This window comes from Puma concolor, chromosome C1, assembly GCF_028749965.1.
Source record: "Puma concolor isolate L17-30 chromosome C1, mPumCon1.1.hap2, whole genome shotgun sequence".
Classification (NCBI taxonomy): domain Eukaryota; kingdom Metazoa; phylum Chordata; class Mammalia; order Carnivora; family Felidae; genus Puma; species Puma concolor.
Genome location: NC_141674.1, coordinates 97,082,718 through 97,104,185, shown reverse-complemented (window position 1 = coordinate 97,104,185; position 21,468 = coordinate 97,082,718). Strand labels below are relative to the sequence as shown.

At 39.1% G+C, this 21,468-nt stretch overlaps 1 protein-coding gene across 5 annotated transcripts in view; it reads right to left on the bottom strand.

Moving 5' to 3' along the window:
* Nucleotides 1–314: 314 nt before the first annotated feature.
* LRIG2 (leucine rich repeats and immunoglobulin like domains 2) overlaps nt 315–21,468 on the bottom strand; it is a 62,187-nt gene continuing 41,033 nt past the window's right edge. For all 5 annotated transcript variants that reach the window (XM_025935102.2, XM_086717864.1, XM_086717865.1 and 2 more), the window contains 7 exons: nt 19,776–19,939; nt 14,029–14,349; nt 12,453–12,734; nt 10,525–10,974; nt 9,549–9,698; nt 7,615–7,905; nt 315–5,416 (listed from right to left, as the gene is read on the bottom strand). In XM_025935102.2, the coding sequence (XP_025790887.2) occupies nt 5,190–5,416; nt 7,615–7,905; nt 9,549–9,698; nt 10,525–10,974; nt 12,453–12,734; nt 14,029–14,349; nt 19,776–19,939 (1,885 nt within the window). In that variant the 3' untranslated portion in view covers nt 315–5,189. The remainder of the gene's footprint in view (nt 5,417–7,614; nt 7,906–9,548; nt 9,699–10,524; nt 10,975–12,452; nt 12,735–14,028; nt 14,350–19,775; nt 19,940–21,468) is intronic.

Genomic DNA, 21,468 nt, shown 5'->3' with positions numbered 1-21,468 from the left:
TCAAATCCTTCCTTATGTAGGAAGCATTCTTATTTTTTAATGAACTATGAAGTGTGTGTGTTTCCATTCTGCCAGGCATCGCTAGATGCCAGGGTGGACAATAGGAAGGAGGCAGAGAGCCCCGGCCCTTGGGCAGCTCATGGGTGCAGAGTGTTCCAGAGGCAGGCTCAAGAAAGTCTGTGACTCAAACACAGCAGAAATTAGACATTGGCAATAACTTGCACAACTATTTGGAGACCCTCTCAAAGGACCAAAAACTGAAAAATGCACCATTTCCCCCCTTATACTTCAGGCAAGAGAAGACCAGAAAATGATAATGTATTTTAGCTTTATTGAAGACATATTACAGTAGACAAACAGGTAGACAAACAAACACATGCTTTATAAAATATACATTCTCATGTGTGAGAAAATATAAATAGATACTAGGAAAGGATCACACTGAACACCAACTTGGCTTTTAACTCTCTTTAGGTACATCTAGTACCAGGGCTACTAGGACTGATGTCCTCCGGTGGGATAAAGGGGGAAAAGGAGAGGGTAGAAATAGTCTTACTATGGATCAAGAGGCCACTTTAAGCAGCCAAGAGATACTCCAAGAGCACTTGACCACCTGATGATCAATTTCTCTTTCAAGACAGTTACAGTTGATAAAAGATCACTTTACTCTTTGTATCTAAAAACAGGCTCAAATCAAGATGATTTTTCACCTTCACCCCACTCATTGGTGGAGATTATTAGGATTGCTAAAACACACTCAACACACAACCTTGAGGGAGCAGGTCCAAAGATTACTACACACACACACACACACACACACACACACACACACACACACACACCCTGACCTCTTATCACTCACAGAATCTCCAGATGATTCATGGGCTCAAGGGTGTTGTTTTGTGAAGAGCAGCTTGTAATACATCTCTTAATTCAGAACCTGTTATTTTTGTCAACAAACCAGGCAGGTGTCCAAAAAAGAAAAAAAAAAATTAAGGCTAACTGATGGTGGTTTAGACTGCACTCTATACAAAAAAGTTCTAAGTTAGAAGCAGGAGGGAAAAACATCTGCCAGACTGGAAAGAGGCCATGTCACAGAAGAATGAGACATTCCCTACAGGTTGCCAAAAATCTCAGCACAACCTCGTAAGGCCCAACTGCTTCACAATTACCCCTGTAATCTGCACTGAGGAGCAAACTCAGAAATGGAGCACGTAGCATGAAATGGCAGTAAATTTACCTCTGTGGCTCCATTACCTTCTAGCATTTCTGTGGATATTAAAATTATTTTGGAAAAGGCTGTAACACACTTGGGTAAAATACTGGGTGTGAACACCACAATTCCAACCCCATTCCAATCGGAGTCCTGCTGGTAAGAAGAAACAGGAATAAAATTAAAGAGTAAAAAGGACGGTTATAATATTATATAGACTTTTAAAGTTTTTATTATGGTAATGCCATTTGTGTTAGTAACTAGTTATAGATTTCTGCAGAATAAGCCCAGAGTTTCATGGTTTCAGCCATTAGCACAGAACAGGCTCCTTATGTCAACCCAAAACCAAAACTCTTTAGTTGAAAAAAATGTCTTTAGTGCTCTATACTTACTGTATATAAAAGACTTTGAAGGAAAAAGTTTTAAGACTGTCAGATTGCTTCTGGAAATTTCCAATGATAAAACTGAGAGAGATCTAACAGTCATCTCGCCCATATTCCCATTCTCAATGTAGAAATTTCTTCAATGCTACGAACTGATGATTATTTGGCTTCTGAGTGTACTTTCCCCACAAAACGCTGATTATTCCAATTACTGGACGAATTTGTTAGAGAATTAGTTAATACAGAATTACTGGCAAGTGTATACTGCACTTCCCTGTAACTTCTGCCCCACAAAATGGGGGCAGATACGACCCCGGTCCTCAGGAATAAAAAGAATGAATTTAATCCTATTTCATGGCAAAACTTTAAGTAATTAAAGACTTATCGCATCTCCCATCTCTTAGGAAAATGGGTAAGAGTCTAAGTTGCTCAATATCTTAATGTTCCTTTTACAACCCACCAACAGGCAGTGTGAAGGCAACTCTTTTTAAATATTAAAGTTACCTTTCAGAAAAATACACATAAAACACTCTGAGATGGCACATTAGAGGGTTTCTGATACTTTGTATCCCATAGAGTAACTTGCACACTAGGGAAAGCACTTTAGAAGCTGCTGAATGACAGAAAGCCAATGGCTTAGGTGTAGACCATGTGCCAGGAAGGCATGGAGTTAAAGAAAGATGCTATTTCTTCTTCCAGATAGACTTAAAGAATCAGTCTAAGAGGGGCACAAATTAAGAGGACTTAGGCATCCCTACTGATACAGGGTGATAACTGGGTGAAGGGCAAGAGAGTATTTCTCTCCGCATTTTGACTTGCTTGGCTTTGCAACATCCCTGATTCAAGAGGCATTAGGCAGACCTTACATGCTGGGAGGAAACACTGATGAGCCACTAACTCTGTCTACGGGTAAGGGTTAAATCACTTCTTGGTCAAAAGCATATGCAATAATGAAAAATTTCAGGAATTTCTTTTCCTAAGATTAGAATTTATTAAATTATTATTTTTTAAGACCATGGGTAAGGCTCTTGATATTTAAACAAATTCTTGACTCGTTTTTTTTTTTTTTTTTTTTTTTGGTTATTTAGGCAAGCTAGGAGTATCTAGGAGGACATCTCAGCTGTTTGAGGTGATGTAAGGGTGAACCTGGCTGTTCAGGAGACCAGACCAGTCCTAGAAGTAGTAGGACCACTGCCAGGGCAGAGGCAGCGCTCTTGTCTTCGAAGTTTTCTAGAACACTGGTTCCCAGCCTGTTTGTTGGCCCTGTCACCCTTAACAGTCTTGCTATAACTACACCTTTACACTCAAGAAAGTCTGCCAGATTCTGAGTGGGAGTTCAGGGTAGTGACAGGGTAACCTTGAATACACTGGAAAGGTGAGGGAGTCACGAACTAGCCACAAATCAGCCACAGTGCGGCCTCAATAGACTCTGACGCTGTGGTGTGCTGGGGCACTAGCCTTCAGAGCTGCTGCTCGAGAGAGCAGTTGGTGGCTTCCATCGAGTCAAGACTCTTTGTTTGCTGAGACTGGTTCAAAGCAGAGTGTTTCTTCTAGTTGTATTTCTTACACTGTCACCCCTGCTATGGAGGAAGGGAGTCTGGCTCAAGTCAGAGGAAGCAGCACCACCCCTGTTACTCTAACAAACGTCCCATGAAAGCAGCTTTTTATTGGAGTAGCCTAATCCTCCTTGGCTCCTGGAGGGATCACAAATTCACAGGACGTTACAGCTGGAAAGGGCTTTGGACTAGCTAGCAGAATGCCCTCATTTCATAAGCGAGAAAATCAGGCTGGAAGTGAAGAGACTCGCCCCCGACTGCACAGCCAGTAAGGAGCAGAGCTGGGAACAAAATCTAGGTCCTGACTCAAAGTCAGTCCCGTACAGATCACAGTGCACGCTGGTAAGGAAGAAGAGGAGTCACAAACTGGAAGGAGAGAAAAATGGTGATATTTAAGAAGTTCAAAGTAAAAATGAACAGAGGTTGACAGTTTAAAAAGGAAAGAGAGAAAGGCTTGGCAGGAGAAACAGCTAAAGAGGTGCTGCTGTCTATGGGAGAAAAAATCTGAGGATTGAAAACCAGTGTGCAATTCAACTTTCTGGCAAAAAGCGAAGATATTATGTGAGTTTAGAACCCTTGAAATGCGCAGTAACTTAGAAACAGAGATTTGCATTTCAGTGATGGAAGTTATCCAGGATGTAACTAGTGCTCACTAGGTTTAGAGGACAGGATCTGACAGCCTAGGTAAGAAAATCTGAAAGCACAGACAAAAAAAGAACTTTGGTCCGTTACATTCCATTAGAGTGTGAAGACCTTTGTTCACAGAAAGTTTTTTGCTATCACAGAAATTCAAGAGAACTTTTTGGCTTAAATAATCACTTGTACAAAACAAGGACCACTCTAAAGCTTTATAGTGTAAGAATCTGTGCACATTCAATGACTCCTAAAAGCACTCTTCCCTTCTTAAGATATACTGTGCATTGGTAGAAGAGATATTATTTAAAAAAAAACAAACAAATAGAAAAGAAGCAATCTTTGGTTTCCTCGTCAACAACGTACTTTGCTGAAAGAAGATATTCCCAAAAGAAAATTTCCTTTGTCTATGTGCACACGGCTATAACAAGACTGCTAGTCTTTTGAGTCTTTTTATGCTTAGAAAGGTAGTATTACCCGGCACTTGTAAACAGATGGCAAATGACTAGATGTATGAACTTTTAGGTATGAAGAAAGTGGTTAATTACACCAAGATCGTGTTTGTGTGTACGCAATCACTAGGTACCCTGCCTCTGTACATATACTTCTTAACAAATACATTTTTAAAACTTTAAGCAAAGTCTTTAGGTTCGCTAAACCGAGTTATACAAAATCTGTGGTCTGAGAAGCTGCTGTCAATATTATAACTGGATATTATATATAATTTTGGCATATCAAAAATATTTACAATACAGCCAACACATATGGTCAATGAATACAAAAATTATTTATAAATGCACATGTATTTACAATAAGATCCCTGGGCGATAGGGACAAAAAAAAAAAAAAAAAAAGATTCACAAGAATACAACACCCACTGACATGGTAACAGTTGGTCATGCCTGGGATTCTTATCAAAGACCTTGAATATCAAAGCCCAGTCTCAACTATATGCTTAAAACCACTGAAGAATCCCAGACACACTTCCCAGAGGGCTCTAAAGTTATTTGTATTCCTTGGAAGACAAAACAGAACAGTGATGTTTTCTTAGAATCATTCCGCAGGTTGAGACAATCCAGCATGTTAAGCAGCAATGAGACTCTTCCTAATAGGCAATGCACAGCTGGGCACATCCCCGTGGAACCATCAGGAGGCACATTTGTCCTGTATTTTCCTCTGCCCGTGCTGCATGTGTTTTATTAGATGTACCCATTTCTGTCAGCCATTACCCCTTCTTCATCAGGTATAAGCCCAAACAAATGCCCGGCCCACCTTGGTGTGGTCAGATGTAACTGCAGATAGGGAAAGCAAATGCTGACTTCGGGGTTTCTTCTGAACTCTGAGGTAGTAAATACAAAATTAATTACCTTGAGTCTTTGCCCAGATTTCATCCTGGAGTGGGTTTCATGTGCCCTCACAACCGTCTTGAATGTTCCGAGTCCTACTAAAGTCAAAAGCGTGGTTGTGCAACCTGTGACAGGGCATGGAGGATGTGGAACAGTCTGGACCACTCTCCGCCAGACCCTCGCTCTGATGGAGTTGCGGTGACTCAATTACCGGCTGCTGGGAAAAGGGAGGATGAGGCAGGCCTCGTTCTTTGCTTGCACTCCACAGAGGCCGCTGCAATGTTTCTGACAATGAAAGACAATAATTAGTGGCAAACGGAAGTTCAAAACGAATGGTCTAAAACTTAATTTTCTTCTACCCAAATCCTCCAAAAAAAGATGCTCAATATTCCTGAATAAGGACACTGAGAGCAAATGTATACTTGCCATCTTCTTAGCAACAATTAACAAAAGAAAACAAAATAGAAACGGGAACCATGGTCTTTCAAGCCCTTCTACCCAACAAACTTCACCAATTATTTACTGAAACCAGGAGCTATGTCCTCTCCTTTCATCTATTATTAGTGGTTCTGCCGCTACAAAAATTTAAAAATAAAATGCTTTAGACACATGGAAACAGACTAAAATAGCATCCATATTGTCGTGAAAGTTGCATGACACACAGACAAAAATCGCTCATTCAATGCAGCCATTACATCTTTAAATAACAAATGCCCACGTTAAAAAAAATTCTTTTAAAAATAAACAACCACTTCCCTCCAGCTTCTAGCATGCCAATAATTCTAACAACAAAATAATAACCCAAAGCAGCAATTTTAAATCAGATTATCTGTACTTTGTGGTTTCAAAAATATGCATTTCTCATTCACCTTATCTACTGCAGTGGTGAACTCTTTCCCCAAATATCAGTTGCTGAAAGTTATATTAACTTCATGGGGATGCATTTTGGAAAAAGTTAGCAAAACATTCTGGAAACAAACACTCAGAAACAAAAACAAAACCCAAGGGAAAAGTAGACCAGCACAGGGCTTTTAAAGCTTTAATATGCATACAAATAACCTGGGGATCTTGTTAAAATAAAGACTCTGGTTCACTGGGTCTGGGGTGGGAACCTCGGTCTGCATTTCTAAAAGCTCCTAGGTGATGCCGAAGCTGACACCACACTTTGAGTGGGAAGGAGCTAGAACACCCCACTTAGGAATGAGCAGGGCACCAGAGCATTCATTTGCACACTTCCTCACTTACAGACCAGCTTAACAATAAGATGTCCCCAAAGTTAGGAAAAAGATGCACTGCATTTTTGCTTTTACTAAAATTTTTTCGTATGTGTGTACCTCTTTCAAGACACAGGAACATGGATTTACCGTTGGCACACTTCTAACATGGGCACTGAACTTCAGTGACAATATACTCTTCTCTGACTTGTATTCTCTTTAGAAATCTTTGGAGAGGCTTTCTTAATTAATTATTATATATTTATTCAAAATTCAGGGGCTCCTGGGTGGCTCAGTCGGTTAAGCGTCCTACTCTTGACTTTGGCTCAGGTCATGATCTCCTGGTTCGTGAGATCGAGATTTGCTTCAGGCTCTGTGCTGACAATGCAGAGCCTGCTTGAGATTCTTTCTCTCCCTCTCTCTGCCACGCCCTTCCCTCTCAAAATAAATAAACTTAAGAAAAAATGTACTGCTAAAAATAAGAACTTAAATAAAAAAAAAAAAAAAAAAAAGAACAGAGCATGTATCTTAAAAGTCCCATGTCAGATCATTTACTCCCACCAGACCCACCCCAGGATGCACCTATAGTCCTCCCCCTCCCCAATTTCCTGTGCTCTTCCATTTCAGGTTGACAAGAGGGTGACAGTTGATGAAAAGCCTGGAGGGACAAGAAGACATGCTAAGGAGGGCCCTTCATGGTCTAGAAAGAGTTGTCAGCAAATGCCTCATCTGCACAATGTAACATATACTTCTTTTCCCAGGCCATGTGGGCCAGCAGACACTATCCCAAAACTGCCTCCTCACTTATGGCCCTGGATCGTAACACCCCACAGCACCAGCTAAGTGATCCTGGCATTCGATGTTTACCTGAGAGAACAGTGACCAAAACATTTTTAAATTTTCTCCATAAAAACCTCCACCGAATTATGCCCAGATTATATCCTTAGCATTTCCAATCTCCATTATTTACATAAAGATGGAAGAAACAATTAACACCCATATGACCCCTTTTAGAAGCTTTCTCTGTACGGCTTCTGAAGCTTTAGGAGTGTGACCTTGATACTCCCACAAAAGCTGTTTCCACCCTACAGATACAGACTTCTTTGTAACCCTTATCCCTAAAAATCTCTGGCTCCAGTTTACACCAGCTAATAGTAGCTCGTTACTACATTATACCAATTGGCTTGCTTCCTGTCAAATCAGAAGGAAAAAACAAGTAGGGGAGGGTAAAAACAAAGCAAAATAAACAAAAAACGCTGTGCCCTTTACCACTGTTCATCTGTGTGGAGGGAAGTTTCTTCTCATTTATTCTCTCATGGTTGGCGGGAAAGGCGGCCAACTCTCTGTCTGCTGATGACACCAGGCTCTCCAAGATAGGGGCATCTTGGGGAGCATGTGCCAAATATGTTTCTTTGGGCATCTGGACCATGAGGCCGGACAGCGTGTGATCCAGAACATCCTCCTCGGCAATATAGGTGTACGGACAGTATTCTCGGGTCCTGGAGTAGATGTTGGCATTGTCGTAACAATCAGAGCAAATAACCCGGGTGCCAGTGCCACCTGACGACAACAAAGGAAAGAATCCTTCAGTTAAGGAATCAGCTTTGCCAATAACCAGTTTCCTTCACCAGCCGCCATCATTATCATCATAGTTGGCACTGATTCAGCACTTATTCAATACACCGTTTCATGGTCTTTCTGTGAATTAACTAATTTAATCCTCACAACCTCCCTATGAGGTAGGTACTATGGTTATCCCCATTTAACAGATGGGGTAACTGTAACACAGAGAAATGAGGTAACTTGCTCATAGATGCCTCCACCTTGTTATGGTAAGGAGGTGAAATCTGAACTCAGGCACTCTGGCTCCAGAGCCCATGCTCTTGAATGCTAGGTTAAACCATCTCTGTCCAGCCTGTACAGGTCAGGCCCAAATCAAGGGCCAAGATAAGGCTGCACTGTGCTATAAGTCACATGTTTGAGTTAAGCAAACTAAAGCAGAGAACAAGGAGTTATGATGACTTCACAAAAACCCGCATCCCTTTCGTGCCATCAGGGAGTTAAGCAACACTCATTACTAACAGTACCCCTCGAGAAGGCTTCTGATGGTCAAGAGTCCTGCCTGATACACACGTGTTTGGCAGAAGTAAAGTTTAATAATGAGCTCCCTGGCCAGTTATGTGTTTTGAAAACTGATGAAAGACAGGAAAGAGAGTGAGAAATAAAGAACAAGTAATTGTTCTTGACCAGGCAACAGTGTTAGAACTGGAAGAGACCTAGAAGTAATTTAGTTTAGCCCAGAAAGCAGTGTTACTGCCCACCAATTTCAAAGAGTAGAGACATTTAAAGATGCTTTTAAATGCTAGCAGTAGCCCCCTTTCCATGGAAAGCCAAAACAAAATCCAATTTATCGATTAAACCGAGAAATTCTGTTAACCCTTGGCCTAAACAATCTCTGTACAAATAGAATAGGCCTTTCATTTGAACAATACTTGAAGAACTACACAGATTTGTTGAAAGGATCTATGAAAGTCTTGAGAGAAGTGCTTTATAAGATATTGCTTATTTATTTTAAAAATGAGAAAGTTACAAAGCTCAGATTTAAGTAACTTGTTCGTGGTCCCAGAGCTGGAAAGAGAAACTAGGAATCAAACCCAATTCCTCTATCCCTTAATTCATCTCCCTGAGCTCTGTCACTCCCTGCAGGAAGGGTGGAGCGAGGGAGAGAAGTAGTATTGGGAAGTGGGATTCATTTAACTAGGGAACATGTTGTATCTCTCTGCTGTTCTCCAACATATGCTGATAATCATCACTGCCCTAAAAACTTTAGTATCAACCTGCCAGCAGGAGACCCAAACCTCCCTGGATATGGTCTGAAGAGTGCTCATGCCTTAAAGGATCAGACACCTGAGAAAAGTTTCTAGAGCATCTCCTACTTTGGTTTGGGAGCTTTTGCTGTGTACACCAATCCCTTGATTTGGGATGTGTTTCTCCTTTCTGTCAGATGGTTTTCTTCTCTGTTAAGATTTCCATCCAATCAATTTCCAGTCAATTTCCATCCTATTTTGCATGCAGCCAAATGTTTTCCGTGAGTATCTTACTTTTAAAATGTTGCCTCGGGTTAATGGGGAAAACGGTACACTGAAAACTAAACTCAACAGAATAAGCTGAAATTGTAAGCATATACAACAAAGAGTCATTACCATCAGTGCCTTTGTGCAAATATCCACTGGTGGGAGGCATAAGTTGCTGATGACTGCCTGCCTCAGAGTTACTGTAGCCTTCCTGTGGCTCCGACAGTGTTCCTTGGGAAGACAAGTAGCTGGGAATGTCTGCAGGCAGATTAAGCTCCTCTGTAAAAGAGACATCTATAACTCTCAAATAAAGTTAGGTGACTGAAGCCAACACTCAGAAGACACTGTGCAAATGTGTTCACTTTGATACTCTTGGCCAGGAAAATGCTATGTACCTAGGAACTCGACAGCTCTTAGAATTTTCCCCTAAACTATTTCTCACTAAAATTCTTTTCAAAGCTTCATTTTAAGGGGCGCCTTGGTGGCTCAGTCAATTAAGCATCCTACTCCTGATTTCAGCTCAAGTCATGAGATCATAGTTCGTGGGATCGAGCCCTACATTGGGCTCTGCACTGAGAGTGCAGAGCCTGCATGGATTCTCTCTCTCTGCCCCTTCCCCGCTCATGTGTGCACGCGCTCTCTCTCTCAAAATAAATAAACATTAAAAAAAAAAAGTATTACTAAAAGAAGCAGAACCTGAAGTCTGAAATCTTATCCATAGGCAAACTTTCACGATCTATCTGACTGAGCCTCTTCTCTTTCAGGATTTCCGGGGGAGGGGTATGAAAGGCTGATCCCAGTCATAAGAGCTCCACTCTTTCCCAAAGGGAAGCTATGATGGAAATGAGCCCTTGGCATTAAAGAAAGAAGGTGTACCTGTAATGTGTTTATGAGAGCAAAGTCTTGGGGGAGTATCTACAAATTCTTAAAATTATTAATCAGAAAGGTTCTATTATATGGAGGAAGTGGACACTTTAAGAAAGAAACTCTTCCTTCTACCACATGTAAAGTATCAAAGCTCCATAGCTTTTTATATTTTACGACAAATCCTACATTATGTTCCTGACTCAAGTACAAGCCATTGGTGTTAACTGGTACCACTCACCTGTGTTTGTGATACTATAGTCTTCATTCTTCCTTCTCATGTGGTAAATAACAATGACCCAGATCAAAGAGGTGCCCACAACACAGCAGACCACAACAATGATGACAATGCCAACTGTGGTCCAGCCATCGTCTTCATGCCCAATGCTACTCTGGGAAGAGTCACAATTGGGGGATGAAATGACATTGAGGTAAATGTGACCACGTTCTGTTCCAAGGGTGTTAGACATGATGCAGGTATATTTTCCAGCATCTTCCAGGCCAGCATCTACAATGATGAGAAGCTGGTTGGCTGCAGCAAAGAAGTGCCGTTCTGTCACCAGCAGTGGCCCATCATCTTTGGTCCAGTTGAGGCGAGGAGCAGGACTTCCTCCCGCTATGCACTGTAATACCGCAGTTTCACCTCGGGTTACTGTCTTGTCCTCCAGGGGTCTGATAAATGAGGGTGTCTCTTACAGAAAGATGTACAAAAGAATCATGTTAAACAATTTTATTTATTGATTTCTACTGAATTAGACAAATGAGGTGTTAATGAAGTAAGTAAGCACTTTCATATGCCCGTAGGAGGATTGAAGTTCATGTTCCAGAAAAGCAAAAGCCTCAAAAATCACTAATTCTACCTTGGGCAAGCTATCCTAAGCAAGGAAGTCAAAGATTTATACACAAAGATGTTTATTATGACATTGGTGCAATTTTTAAACATAAAAGAAAGAGATCTTTTAAAAAAAAATTTTTTTTTAATGTTTATTTTTGAGAGAGAGACAGAGTGTGAGCTGGGGAGGGGCAGAGAAACAGGGAGACACAGAATCTGAAGCAGGCTCCATGCAGGCTCTGAGCTGTCAGCGCAGAGCCTGATGTGGGGCTTGAACTCACAAACTGTGAGATCATGACCCAAGCCGAGGTCGGACGCTCAACCGACTGAGCCACCCAGGCGCCCCAAAAGAAAAAGATCTTTAAATCTAGCGGGAAAATGAGTGAGTATAGTATAGCCACATGGTATTCTTTCAAGACTTAATGACAGAGTAACCCTTTTGACACAATATTTAAGAGGAAAGAAGTAGGTATACATAACTACGTGAAAATGTATTAAAAAAAAAAAAAAAAAAAAAAAAAAAGGTCCAGAACACGCCAAAATCTTTAACAGTGTTTTGGTGACTTTCCCTTTTTCTAATCTTCTGTATATTCTAAATTTTTAAAACAACAAACTTATTTTTCTGATTATGCGAGTAAATAACACAAAGCAACAAACTTAAAAAAACCTAACATCTAGGGGAATAGAAAACTAGAAAGCAGACTCTGCCCATGATTTGAGTCCCATGAAGAAAAGTATTCTCATAAGGAAAAAAAAAAAAAACAGGCTTGTCAAGGGAACTCTTTAGGGAAAAGACAATTTACCAGAACACAGGAAGAAGAGGGACACAATGGAAGGAAAACAGGACATCTAACCAAAAGACAGGTCATTTTTGGTGCATTTAATTAAAAAAAAAAAATGAACTAAGGGATGCACTGTATGTTAGCTAACTTGACATTATATTAAAAAATAATAAAATATGGGAAAAACAATTACATTGCCCTGAGTTCACTATGAAGCAGTATAAAACAACTGCCAACTCACTGCTGAACAGGTGAAAAAACATATATATGAAGTAGAAACCTTCCAGAGGGACAGGATAAAGGGATCCGAATTTTCAATTCATGTCATGAAGATCTCTAATTCTGCCTTCATTACTTTCGCAGATTTCAGTTATCTGATCCACAGATATCCTAGGCTGACATAACCCCATGTGTATTGGCAAAATACAGTGACAGAGATACAAGGATCACAATTAAAATCTGAAACTTAGACTTTTTTTTCACCATGAAGATCAGAGCAGGCCCCCTATAAAAAGGTTCCAAGCAAAGCAGGGACCCACAGGGCAGCACACATACCCAATACTGTGAGTGAGGCATTTGCTGAGAGGCCTCCTGCTCTGTTTTGTGCCATGCAGCTATAGATTCCCATGTCTTCTATTTTCACGTTGGCAATGAAGAAGACGTCATCTTCGGGCATGACATGCATGCGCCTTTCTCGAGCCGCAGGAAAGTCAGTACCACCATCTTTCTGCCAGGAAATCTGAGGTGCAGGGTGCCCCTCTGCAGCACACTCTAATCTGGCCATGGCACCAGTGCGAATGGTTAGATCCATTGGAGTTTTCAGGAAAGATGGCATCTCTGTTCCAAGAAAAGATTACCGAAAAAAGTGGGTGGGTGGGGAAATACACATACACATGTTTACATACACACATAAATGAGACAATCTGTTAGGCACAATACCAACTGTTGTAAATACTCTATTTCTTTGAGAAGACATGTTCTCTGGATGAACAGTAAATACAAGTTCAGAGGGCATCTCTTCTCCCAAAACCTCAGAATACTTGGAGTACAGTGATGACTAAATTCTTCCAGAATGCATGCCACATCCACCTGATGTCTCTGATGGGGACAAGGAAGGCAGAAGGCCACAAACCTTTCTGGGCTCCATTATTTTAGAACTCACTATTTGCTATGTTTACTTAAGATACTAAATGGTGCTTTCCAAACTAACATCTACACAGCTGGCATGGCAAATGCATGATAAGAAAAAATTTATGCTTTCAAAAATCTCATAAAACAACACAGAAGTAACACACAAATACATCCTGGGGCACCTCAGGTGGTTAAGTGTTCAACTTTGGCTCAGGTCATGATCTCACAGTTTGTGAGTTCGAGCCTCACGTCAAGCTCTGTGCTAACAGCTCAGAGCCTGGAAACTGCTTCAGATGGATTCTGTGTCTCCCTCTCTCTCTGCACCTCCCCGGCTCGCATTCTGTCTCTTTCTCTCAAAAACAAACTTTAAAAAAAATTTTTTTTTAAATCTTTAGAAAAAAAAAAAAGAGAAAGACACAAATACATCTTTTGGTTGTACAAAACCCAAAATATTTTAATTATTCAATCTGATAGGGGACAGATTAAACTATTTTGGAGAAGTTTTATTTTCTTTAATTAATTTATTAATTTATTTTTAAAACCACAGTGAAAAAGAGCATTAATTTAAAAAATGATTCTGTGTGACTACACTCAGACAATGATAATGATACTGTACCTAGAAATGCCCTAAATACTCCCAATTATTAGAAAGCCCTGTGAACAGTGTCAGGAATAAATTTCATAGTTTTCAGAGCCAAATTATGGTTCTAGAAAGAATAGAGAATTTCCAAAGAATTTTTTCAAAAGCATAAATAACAATAAATGTAGCCTATTTCCTGGGGCCATGGAATTGCCCCTTATCCTCAACCAAAGAGCAGTTAGGGACAGTAAGTAGGCAAAATGGTAATCCAGTCTATATATTATCACAACCCTAAAGACAAAACAGTAAAATGCCCCCTTAAATGTCAGGTCTAGCCTCATTTTCTTGGTTAGGTGGTTCAAAAATTGAACATGAAAAACACTTCTAACTATAAAACTATCAGGGAGCAGAATTCCTTACCATTCACAGTCAGTTTGGCTTTAAGAGAATAATTAGAACCAAAGTGGTTAGTAACAATGCACTGATATTTTCCTTCATCTGTGAAATTCACGTTGAAAAGATGTAGGACACTCGTATACTCCAGAGCTTCTCCAGCTTGCTGCTGGTAACGAACAAAATTCTCAACATCGACATCATACAAGATTTCACTGTCTTTGCGCCACACAGTAGACGTGGGCGAATCGCTGTTGCTCACTGCGGTGCATGTCAGAGTCGCGTTCGTGCCTCTTAGAGCAACTGTAGTTTCAGGATGCATTCTTATCTGTGGCTTGAGAAAATCATCTAAGAGAAAAAAAATGGGGCAGGAGCCAAGTCACTTACTTATTTTTGCTTCCACAGCTTTTGAAACAAATAATGTAAAATTGTGCATTGTTTACAAAATGGCATATTAAGACAGAGACTACAGAACTAGCATCCAATTCTTTGGTTTAAGGATGAGGAAAATGAGGCCCAGAGAGGGTCAAACAACTTATTCAGAGACATGTGCTGAACCGGAACCCAGGTTTTCAGACTTTAGGGCTTAGCATCATTTTTTACTATCCCTTACAGTCACGTATGCTTAGAATGTCCTTCCTTAAGTATTACCAGTTACAGGGAAAAAAGAAAAACCCAGATTCAAATTTCAAGACAAGTTCTAATCCTATTAGCTCTTGTGTATACACAGAGCTTACATATGAAAATATGTATATAACAACACTCATTCTTTTCCGTGCCAATATAGAAAATAGGAATTATGATTCTATTATATTTTATGGGGAGTAACAAACATAATATACTTTGTATGTGGGTAACTCTCACCTAAAATAGTGAGAAATATCAAACATGTTAAATGTCCAACTGAAGACAGTCTTAGGACTGGCTAATATACTATGATTCATAAATAATATGTCATTAATATGTAAAAAAAAAAAATAAGCATTTTGTGGGCCTGAACTTCCAAGTGTCCTCAGTATTTTTAAGGAGATTATAAAAACAGATCTGGCCATACATGGGTATCTAAATGATCAGATACTAGAGACATGCAACACAAACACATTGATCTAAAAGTTCTGCTGCCAAGGCTAAGAACCAGTTATTCCACTTTAAACGAAATGTAAGTGTAAAGGAAAAATGTCCAAGCTTGAGAAAAGAACAATATAGATATATACTTGAAATTATGAGTGTCAGAATCATGACAACTTTTCCATGACTGTCCGCCATTCCCCTCCCAAAAATTCCAACACCTTAGTCTTAAGAAACTGCATGAAAAACAGAAACAACATGAACCTGGTATATTCATACATTGCTGGTGACAACATAAACAAGTGCTATCTTTCTGTAAAATACCTGGTAGCACTTTTTAAGATCTACTTTAAAAAAAAAATCATTACTTTTTTGTTTCAGGAATCTTACTACTGGAAATTTATTTTTTTTTTTTAATTAATTTTTTTTTTCAACATTTATTTATTTTTGGGACAGAGAGAGACAGAGCATGAACGGGGGAGGGGCAGAGAGAGAGGGAGACACAGAATCGGAAACAGGCTCCAGGCTCTGAGCCATCAGCCCAGAGCCCGACGCGGGGCTCGAACTCACGGACTGCGAGATCGTGACCTGGCTGAAGTCGGACGCTTAACCGACTGCGCCACCCAGGCGCCCCTGGAAATTTATTTTAAGGTTAACAACTCCCTAAAAGTGAAAGGCCTACATTCATAAAGATGCTATTATACTGACATTAAAAATGATCACTGAAGAACACACAGAGGAAAAAAACTACTTATGATATACTAAGTCAAAGAACACAAAATTTAACCTACGATTAACAACAAGATAAAAATTTCAGAGAAGAACACAGAGAAATGGAAATAGATATGCTAGTGAGAAAGCATTCTGGTTTAATTTCTTTTTTTTTACTTGTTATTAAGACAGTGTGTACTATGCATCTTTTCTGACCACAACGCTATGAAATTAGAAATCAACCACAAGAAAAAATCTGGAAAGAGCACAATACATGGGGGTTAAATAACATGCCATTAAAACAACGAATGGGGGGCACCTGGGTGGCTCAGTCGGTTGAGCATCCAACTCCAGATTTCAGCTCAGGTCATGATCCCAGGGTCATGGGATTGAGCCCCGTGTCAGGCTCCATGCTGAGCATGGAGCCTGCTTAGGAATCAATCTCTCTCTCTCTCTCTCTCTCTCTCTCTCTCTCTCAATCTCTCTCTGTCTCCCCACCTTCTCTCTGTCCCTCTCCCCCTGTCCCCTACTTGTGCTTTCTCTCTCTAAAATTAAAAGAAACAAAGACAAAACAAAACAAAAACAATGAATGTGTCAGGCCACATGGCTGGCTCAGTTGTAGAGCATGCAACTCTTGTCCTCAGGGTCGTTAAGTTTTAGCCCCACCCTGGGTGTAGAGATTACTTAAAAATAAAATCTTTATGCAAATGAATGAATGAATGAATGAATGAGTTAACGAAGAAATAAAAAATTACATAAAAACAAATTAAAATGAAAACATAAGCGTCCAAAATCTTTGGGATGCAGCAAAAGTGGTTCTAAGAGGGAAGTTTATAGCAATACAAGCCTACCTCAAGAAGCAAGAAAAATTTCAAATAAACAACCTAACCTTACATCTAAAGGAACTAGAAAAAGAAGAAAACCAAAACCTAGCAAAAGGAAGGAAGGAAATAGTGCCAATTAGAGCAGAAATAAATGACATACAAACTAAAAAAACAATAGAACAGATCAATGAAACCAGGAGCTGGTTCTTTGAAAACCAATAAATTGATAAACCTCTAGGCAAGACTCATTAAAAAAAAGAAGACCCAAATAAACAAAATTACTAATTAAATAGAAATAACAACACCACAGAAATACAAATAACTATAAAAGAATATTATGAAAATCCGTATGCCAACAAATTAGACAACTTAGAAGAAATAGATAAATTTCCAGAAATATATAATCTACCAAAACCAAAGCAGGAAGAAATACAAAATTTGTACAGACTAATTATCAGCAATGAAATTGAATCAATAATCAAAAACCTCCCCAAAAACAAAAGTGCAAGACTAGACAGCCTCACAGATGAATTGCAGCAAACATTTAAAGAGGGGTTAATACCTATCTTTCTCAAACTATTCCAAAAAATACAAGAGGAAGGAAAACTTCCAAATTCATTCTACAAGGCCAGTATCACCCTGATACCAAGTAAAGACACTATAAAAAAAGAGAACTACAGACCACTATCTCTCATGAATATAGACGTAGAAATCCTCAACAAAATATTAGCAAACCAAATCCAAAAATATATTTAAAAAAATCATATACCACAACCAAGAGGGATTTATTCCTGGGATGCAAGCATGGTTTAATATTCACAAAACAATCAATGTGATGCATCACATCAATAAGAGAAAGGAAAGCAATCATATGATCATTTCAATAGATGCAGAAAAACCATTTGACAAAGTACAACATCCATTCATGACAAAAACCCTCTGTAAAGTAGGTTTAGAGGGAATATATCTCAACATAATAAAAACCTTATATGAAAAACCCCACTCAGCATCATACTCAATGGTGAAAAACTGGAAGCTTTTCCCCCAAGGTCAGGAACAAGACACGGACGTCCACTCTCACCACTTTTATTCAACAGACTACTGGAAGTCCTAGCCACAGTAACCAGACAATATAGAGAAGTAAAAGGCATCCAAATTGGTAAGGAAGAAGTAAAACTTTCACTATTTGTGGATGACATGATACTACATATAGAAAACCCTAAGGACTCAACCAAAAAACTACTAGAACTGATAAATGAATACAGTAAGTTTGCAGGATACAAAACCAATGTACAGATATCTGTTCCATTCCTATACGCTAATAATGAAGCAGCAGAAAGTGAAATTAAGAAAACAATCTCATTTACTATAGTACCAAAAATAATAAAACATCTAGGAATAAACTTAACCAAAGAGGTGAAAGACCCGTACTTTGAAAAGTGTAAAACACTGGTGAAAGATATTCAAAGAAATGGAAAGACATTCCATGCTCATGTGTTAGAAAAATATTGTTAAAATATCTATACTACCCAAAGCAATCTACACACTTAATGCAATCCCTATGAAAATACCAAGAGCACTTTTCACAGAACTAGAACAAACAATCCTGAAGTTTGAATGGGACTGCAAAAGACCTCAAGTAGCCAAAGCAATCTTAACAAAGAGAAACAAAACTGGAGTATCACACTGCAGATTTCAAGTTATATTACAAAGTGGTAGTAATTAATATGGTACTGACATAAAAACAGACCTATAAATCAATGGAATAGAACAGAAAACCTAGAAACAACCCCACAACTATATGGTCAATTAATCTTTGACAAAGGAGGAATGAATACACCATGGGAAACAGTCTCTTCAACCAATGGTGTTGGAAAAACTGGACAGCTACATACAAAAGAATGAAATTGAAAATCGAATCACTTCTGATACCATACACAAACATAAACTCAAAATGGATTAAAGACCTAAAACGTGAGACCTGAAACCATAAAAATCCTTGAATAGAGCACAGGGAGTAACCTCTTTGACATTGGCCACAGCAACATTTTTTCTAGATATGTCTCCTGAGGCAAGGGAAACAAAAGCAAAAATAAACTATTGGAACTACATCAAAATAAAAAATTTTTGCAGAGCAAAGGAAACCATCAACAAAACTAAAAGGCAACCTACTGAATGGGAGAAGATATTTGCAAATGACATATCTGACAAAGGGTTAATATCCAAAATATATGAAGAATTGATACAAGGGCATACTCCCAAAACAAATAATCCAATTAAAAAATGGGCAGAAGACATGAAAAGACATTTCTCCAAAGACACACAGATGGCCAACAGACACATGAAAAGATGCTCAACAGCAGTCATCATCAGGTAAATGCAAACCAAAACCACAATGAGATATCACCCCTACACATGTCAGAATGGCCAAAATCAAAAACACAAGACATAACAAATGTTGGCGAGGATGTGGGAATTGCACTGTTACACTGTTGAGGAAGTGCAAACTGGTGCAGCCATTGTGGAAGAAGACAGTATGGAGGTTCCTCAAAATATTAAAAACAGAACTACTCTACAATCCAGAAACCACACTACTAGGTATCTACCCAAAGAATACAAAAACACGAACTGAAAGGGATACATGCACCCCTATGTTTACTGCAGCATTATTTACCACAGCCAAATTATGGAAGTAGCACAAGTGTCCATTTAGAATGAATGAATAAAGAAGATGTGATACATATACACAATGGGATATTATTCAACCATGCAAAACAATGAACTCTTGCCATCTGCAATGACATGGATGGAGCTAGAGAGTATAATGCTAAGTGAAATAAGTCAGTCAGAGAAAGACGATTACCATATGATTTCACTCATATGTGGAATTTAAGAAACACAACAAGCGAGCAAAGTTTAAAGAATAAGAGAGAGAGAGAGAGAGAGAGAGAGAGAGAGAGAGAGAGAGAAACCAAGAAACAGATTCTTAGCTATAGAGAACAAACTGATGGTTACCAGAGGTGGGGCTCGAGAGGTAGGGGAGAGAGGGGAAATAGCGGATGGAGATTAAAAAGTATACCTATCATGATGAAAATATAACAATAATAAAATAAAATAATAAAAAAGACAGTAGATGTATAGTATACAAAATTTTAAAACAAAAATACAAACCGCAGACAAAATCTTTCAGATCCACATTCAGGATGCTCTGCCCTGCTAGCCATTCAGGGTGTGCACAGCTTACATTCACAGAATGTTGGAAGTTATTATCAACCAGCCACTGAAGCAACCACTTCAAATGACAGTCACAGAGTAAGCTGCTTGTGTTCAGAATCCTGCAGAAACAAAGCAGAAAACAAGTACTTTTTACTTTTCATTCTCAGTTTCTTGACTACTGAGACCTTACTGCGCACCTATGCATTTTTCTCACCAAAAAATGTTTAACCTGAATTGAACCACAAGAAAAACTCAAACTGTCAGCCTCGATTCCTCAAATACGTCGGTGTCATGAAAGACATTAAGAAAAAGGTAAAACAAGGGTAAAGGACCTATGTTAGATTAAAGGAGACTAACAAGTCATTACAACCAAATATGGTACATGATTCTTGATTGGAAAAAATATCTATAAGAACACTTTTTGACATTGGGGAAATCTGAGTATGGACTGCAGGTCAATTAATATTACTTTATCAATGTTAATTTCACTAACAGTGCTGTGGCTATATATAGGAAAACACCCTTGTTCTTGGGAAATACATACTGAGATATTTAGGGGTAAATTACGATATCTGCAACTTACTATCAAATGGCTAAGTAAAACAACAGTGTGTGTCAAGAGGAGAGAGAGACAAAGATAGAAAGAGATGGAGAGGGAAGGGAGCAGGGAAAGAGAGAAACAGATCACAAATTTAGCAAAAAGTTAACAAGTGGTAAAAAGGGAATATGGCTGTTAACTGTACCTTCTTTTCAATTTTTGAGGTTTAAACTTTTTCCCAGGAAAGTTTGGAGAAAAGTTTACCATATACACTGGAACACAGAGCATGTCTGTTGTGGAGAGGACAGAACTCTTTTCAAATTATTTCATCAAGACTGAAAACACTTCACCCTGTGACAATGTGTACTGCAAACTCAAACTAAGAGGCAGTGAAATTTTGTTTGTTGTCTGTATATAATAGGCCTATAAAACACATCTGAAAAATCAGATAGCTTTTCTCTTACTGACCCATGAATGTCCCATCCACTTGGCAGCAGTGAGAGCAAATGATTTTGAGAACACTGTAACTTGCTTTGTGTGCATCACCAAGATCCTCATCTAGTTTTAAAGTATCTAAGATTTGATTCCAAAGAAGTTTCAATCAGTCTTCAATGGTATCTCAAAAGCCTTATTTAACTAAGGGTAATTTTACTTAATCAGGCCAAAAGTTACCTTTCAAATGTAATAGGATTCTTAGGTTATATTCATTCACAGACACAGAAATACTTGAGTCTACTATATGTGAGGCACTGTTCTGCGCTGTGGGGATACAGGCCTCACAGAACTTACATTATTCATTAGCGCCAAGCAATAAACAAATAAAGGCAAGGTACAGTGTCAGAAAGTAAGTGCCAGCAAGAAAAACAAAGCTAAGGCAAAGATACAGACACGGTAGCTACTGGTTTAGATAAAGTTGTCAGGGTAAGATTCTTTGAAGAGAGGGCATTTGGGCAAAGACCTGAAAGGAGCAAGACCGTAAATCACACGAAGACCTGAGGTTAAGAGTGTCGGAGATACAGGAAATTGTGTGCAAAGGCTTTGGGGCAGACATGCCTAGGGTGCTCAAGGCAAAGCAAGGAGGACACTGAGCCTAGAGCACAGTGAGGGAGG